General features: G+C 37.2%; 1 protein-coding gene across 1 annotated transcript; it reads left to right on the forward strand.

Annotated features, from left to right (window-relative positions):
- Positions 1-165: 165 nt before the first annotated feature.
- LOC106944079 (semaphorin-4E-like) lies at positions 166-3,119 on the forward strand. Its single transcript, XM_015027339.1, has 6 exons — positions 166-408; positions 629-728; positions 1,041-1,186; positions 2,268-2,330; positions 2,418-2,513; positions 2,700-3,119. Exons 2-6 carry the CDS (start codon positions 632-634, stop codon positions 3,117-3,119), a joined length of 822 nt encoding a protein of 273 aa, XP_014882825.1. The 5' UTR covers positions 166-408; positions 629-631.
- The last annotated feature ends 152 nt before the right edge of the window (positions 3,120-3,271 follow it).

The raw sequence follows: 3,271 nt of genomic DNA on the forward strand, positions 1-3,271 counted from the left end.
AACACACACTCACAGCACCGCTTCGTGGACATGACACACTGAGTGTGAAAGCAAAGCGCTGCAGAGTTACAAATAAAAGTTGTAATAAGTTTCGGGGGTAGGGTGCAGTATGAGTTTCAGCAGAGAAACATAATAATTGGAAGAATGGAAAATGGAGTAAAAATGATAGGGTTCCTGCTCCACTGGGAAATACAACAGTACAGTGTTGTGTTGCCACCCCTAAAAGTGAATCAGGAGAGCTACTTCTAATATACCTTAATACATTCAGTTAATACAGTACTGTCAGTTAAGGAAGTTTTATTCACCTTTAAACATTGGAACGTTTTTTAAAAATAAACATGTTTTGGTTTCTCGTAGTTATCAGATGTAAATTGCCTTTACATTGCATTTCATTTCCACCTGTTAGAGGTAAGCAAACAGATATCATTTTATTTTAGAGAATTAAATGTTATAGTCGACCGCTTTCTATAATGCGCTTCTTAAAGCTATTTAAATTGTTAAGGATTCTTATTTCATAATTTATGAACCCATAATGTTTCTGTGTGACATAATTATTAACCAGGAAATAAACTGCTGTTTCCATAACAACTGCTATAGAAATGTGTTTTTTCTTTCCTTCCTGTCTGAGGTTATGATGAAGAGCCAGGTAGCGCTCCTTTATGTCCTGATCATTATGAGTGAAGGATCAGCCCAAAGCCTGAAACCCCGTCGGAGCGTTTCCTTCTCAGGTGAGCATCTCTGCAGCAGCACTGAAATGCCCAGACCAGTGCAGAAGTATTCAGTCTGTCGACTTTTCCACATTTTGTCATGTTGCAAACACAAACTCTAGTGTTTGATTGTGACTCTGAGTGACAAACTAGCACAAAGATGTGCATAAAAAAGATGGAAGTAATACGAGTGTAGCATGAAGATGCTGTCTACCCCCTCTTACTCTGATATCTCTAAATAAAATGCAGAGAACTAAACTAAATTCAGAGGTTTATGAAAATGCTCTGATTTCAAAAGTAATCTGAGGATGCCGGTTGGATTCTTTCCCTCAGATGTTAACCTGAAGCTGTTTAAGGAGCCTGACTTTGACGGTTTGAGCTCCATGCTGGTGAGAGAAGACATCGGTCTGCTCTTCATCGGAGCCAGAGGAAAGGTCATCACGCTCAGTTTGGATGACATCACTGAGAAGACCGGCGAGGTAGGAACTGGGTCTGGGTGGTGAAACTTCAATGAAATTAAATGCAAAGAGATACTATGGGGTGGCATTTTGAAAGTTACATGGTAAAAAACTTGATTCAATAATGTGGGTAATTTAACCTGTCAGGACGAAAAAATGAGGATTCATTTTCCTGTCATGTTATTCATTCATTAGTAAATATCACGGTTTCCAAATATTTAATTAGCAAGCTAAGTAGTTTATAAATGACATATTTAGTTAGTTGTGGAGTAAATATGTAGCTTTTAACCAAAGTATTTAGTTTGCTAACTAAATACTTTGATTAAAGCTAAATAATTAGTTAGAAAGCCAAGTAGTACCTAAACTAGTACTAGTGTGTTAGGAAGCAGACTAGTTCCAAATATGTTTAACTCTACGGCAGTAAATATTTAGTTTACGAACTACATATTTAAATATACACAAATAAGTGTAGCTACATAGCTAAATATTTATCTCCGGGCTTAATATTTAGTTTGATACTTATGAAATTTTAGTTTTATGCTAGATGTTTTGATTGACATCTATATATGCAGTTTGATCATGAACTATTTATAAAGTATCGATGTGGTGAAAACATGACTTTGCAAAATTAACCTGCTTTTTTTCCTCTCATGACAAAATAATTAACCCATATTATTGTCATTTATGGTAACACTTTATTTGATGGGGTGTCCATAAGACTTTACCTGACGCTGTCACAAACATGACAGCACCTGTCATCAGGTTGCAACGTTGATACTTTCAATGGACTTTTATTGCACCATTAACGCAAATTTGCATTAAAAGTGTCATTATTTAACGAATAACACTTCATGACAACAGTCAGACATTCATAGTCTCCTTTATATTTATGACCGATCTTATGTCATGTTTATGACAGTGTCATGTCAGTCTTATGCACAGCCCGTCAAATAAAGTGTTAGCCAGTTTATTGTTGACTGTGTAACTTTATTAATGGCACCCCATAAGATGCATTTTTTTTACTTTCATATTAAAAAGACACAAAGGAACTTCACAAACATTTCCTGAAAGCCACATGGAGTTCTTGATTGATATCTTTTAGACTAACTGGATGGCAAGCTCTGAAGACAAAATCGAGTGCCAGACGAAAGGCAAGAGCATCGAGGTACACTACAGCACATTAAAATAAAGAAATTATAAGTTTTTCCCCTTAGTCTGTTTAGTCTGTTTATAGAAATAGCTGTTCTAACAGGAATGTGACAACTACATCAGGATGATGCACACTCTGGATGATGGCAGAATTCTGGCTTGTGGAACCAAGGCATTCGAACCTACCTGCACACACCTGGTACGTTCCTCCCATACCTAAGGCTGGAGTTGTTGTCCTGTAGTTCCAGAACCATCGGCTGGGCAGTTGCTGTGTAGGAGGAATTTAGTTTATTGCAATAAAACAGGAAAGGATGTAAAAACATGCAGTTGCATGGAAAAATAAGTAATATCAATTATAAATCATTATAAATTGATATTTTTACAGATGGTCAACGAAGGACATATCACCATGGAGAACACAACTCACAGTGGGAAAGGGAAAATTCCCTTTGACCCCGAAGAAAATTTTGCCTCCATGATGAATGGTTGGTGCAACACTTTTTATCCCAGGCCTAATGATGTTTCGCTCAGTGTCTCAGTGCTTCCTGGTCTGGATTCATCATGTCTTATGTTCTTGTGTAAATTGGTCTGGACTCCTTATGTCGTGTGTCCTGTGTGGACCGTAACAGTTCTTGACCAAACAGCAGGTGTGCATCGAGAAATGTCATCCTATGAAATGTTTAGTTGTTCTCCTACGTCTCCATGGTCGTACGTTTACTTAGACCTACATGAAATATCAACCAGTGAACCTGCACTGTTTCTACTTCCCAGATTGCATTCTCATCTTGATGCTTCAGAGCCTTAAGAGCAGAAAAAGTTAGCACTGTTTAGATCTATCAGCTTCTGAAAGCCAGAAAGCTACTTTTAAACTTAGCTAGGCTTTTTATTAGTTCACCACAAATTTATCTTTTGGGAAATTATGGGGTGCAGTGTCTAGAGTTACACACAAATATTAAC

The sequence above is a fragment of the Poecilia latipinna genome, unplaced genomic scaffold (assembly GCF_001443285.1).
Source record: "Poecilia latipinna isolate Pla-1442-1.1 unplaced genomic scaffold, P_latipinna-1.0 Scaffold6804, whole genome shotgun sequence".
Taxonomy (NCBI): Eukaryota; Metazoa; Chordata; class Actinopteri; order Cyprinodontiformes; family Poeciliidae; genus Poecilia; species Poecilia latipinna.